This window comes from Egretta garzetta, unplaced genomic scaffold (genome assembly GCF_000687185.1).
Source record: "Egretta garzetta isolate BGI_Z169 unplaced genomic scaffold, ASM68718v1 scaffold108, whole genome shotgun sequence".
NCBI lineage: Eukaryota > Metazoa > Chordata > Aves > Pelecaniformes > Ardeidae > Egretta > Egretta garzetta.
The window spans coordinates 779,925-781,219 of NW_009260614.1; the positions used below are offsets into that span (position 1 = coordinate 779,925).

The 1,295-nt window shown below is 64.2% G+C and overlaps 1 protein-coding gene across 1 annotated transcript in view; it reads right to left on the reverse strand.

Annotated features, from left to right (window-relative positions):
• LOC104131736 (PHD finger protein 7) overlaps window positions 1-1,295 on the reverse strand; it is a 13,285-nt gene that overhangs the window by 6,726 nt on the left and 5,264 nt on the right. The window contains exons 5-8 of the mRNA XM_035900508.1: window positions 1,040-1,164; window positions 542-808; window positions 209-325; window positions 3-54 (exon numbers count right to left, since the gene is read on the reverse strand). Coding sequence (XP_035756401.1) covers window positions 3-54; window positions 209-325; window positions 542-808; window positions 1,040-1,164 — 561 coding nt within the window. The remainder of the gene's footprint in view (window positions 1-2; window positions 55-208; window positions 326-541; window positions 809-1,039; window positions 1,165-1,295) is intronic.

The following is a 1,295-nucleotide window of genomic DNA, read 5'->3' on the forward strand; positions in this document are numbered from 1 at the left end:
ACGCGGTGGCTGCCTTTGGCAGCACAGGAGCTGCACAGTAGCAGTTGCCAGGACCTGGGAAAGCAAAGGGGTTGCGGGCTGTGTGAGGACAAAGTGACGCAAGCAAGGGAATGCCCGGCAGAACCCTTCCTCTTAGTCCTTCCTCGCCAAGCACGTGGGGAGACAGAGATCCCGTGCAGAGCCCTAGGTTGCTGCTTGGGCAACTCACCCCTCTTCCTCTGCCTGCTCCCTGCCTCCCAGACAAAGGCACTTGCGGGCATTGCAGCGGGTGGGCCTCTGATAGACCAGCCTAAAGGCTGGGGCGCTCTCCTGTGACGGTTGCCTGCTGGAGAAGGAAGGGAAAGTGTTGTGGCCCTGCTGTCCCAGATGCAGGCCGATGCAGGCCATCCCCGCCCTACTGCCCCCACCCCGTCTCCAGCCCCTCCGTCAAGCAGAGCACAGGAGTCGGGGGACAGCAGAAGGCCAGGCCTGCCAGGGCAGTCCCTGGCCTGGCACCACGCTTGCACCTGACATCTTGTGAGGTGGGGAGAGAAGAACCAACCTCTTGGAGACCCGAATCCCCATGCTGAGCATTTCCATCACAAACTTATCTTTGTTTTGGCAACGCAAGCAGCGGAAGCAGGCACCAGCGTGGATTGCCTGCTTCTGAATGCAGCTCCGGTGGAACCAGGCGCGTTGGCACGCGGGGCACACCATGGTGTGGTAGGACTTCTTGTCCTCCACGAGGCCCAGGCAGATGATGCAGGTGCTGTTGTGCTCCGGAGTGGCCTGCACTGCCTGCTCTGGGCGGTGCTGCCAGCAGAAGGACCTGGGGGGAAGATGGAAGGGGTGGGCGATGTGAGGTGAGAAGTGCTGAGCCCTTCCTGGCAATGGCGATGGCGAAGAGGGCAGAGCAGCTGTGAAGGAGCTGCAGACCCTGTCTGGGCTCGGGCTCTGGCTGCGGCAGGCTGCTGGGAAGTGTCGCGGGGGGTTCCCCACTTGCTGGCAGGAGGGGGCGTGAAGACGAGGAGGCTCCTGCACGAGGGCGGGCAGCCCTTACCTGTACAGCCCAAAGAACTGGGTGACACATTCACCCTCTGAGGCGCAGGGGAGGTGGAAGCTGCGGTCACAGCCCTTCTCCCGGCAGGCGATGGCGGCGCCCATCTTCCCGCACACGAAGCAGCGCTGGAAAGAGCACAGCAGTCCCCTCAGCGGCAGGCTCCGGGGCCTGCGTGGCCGGCCCCACGCCGCCGGGCAGGGCGCCGGCTGTGGCACTGCTGGCTCACAGCCCGCAGATGGAGGCTTTCGCCCGTGCC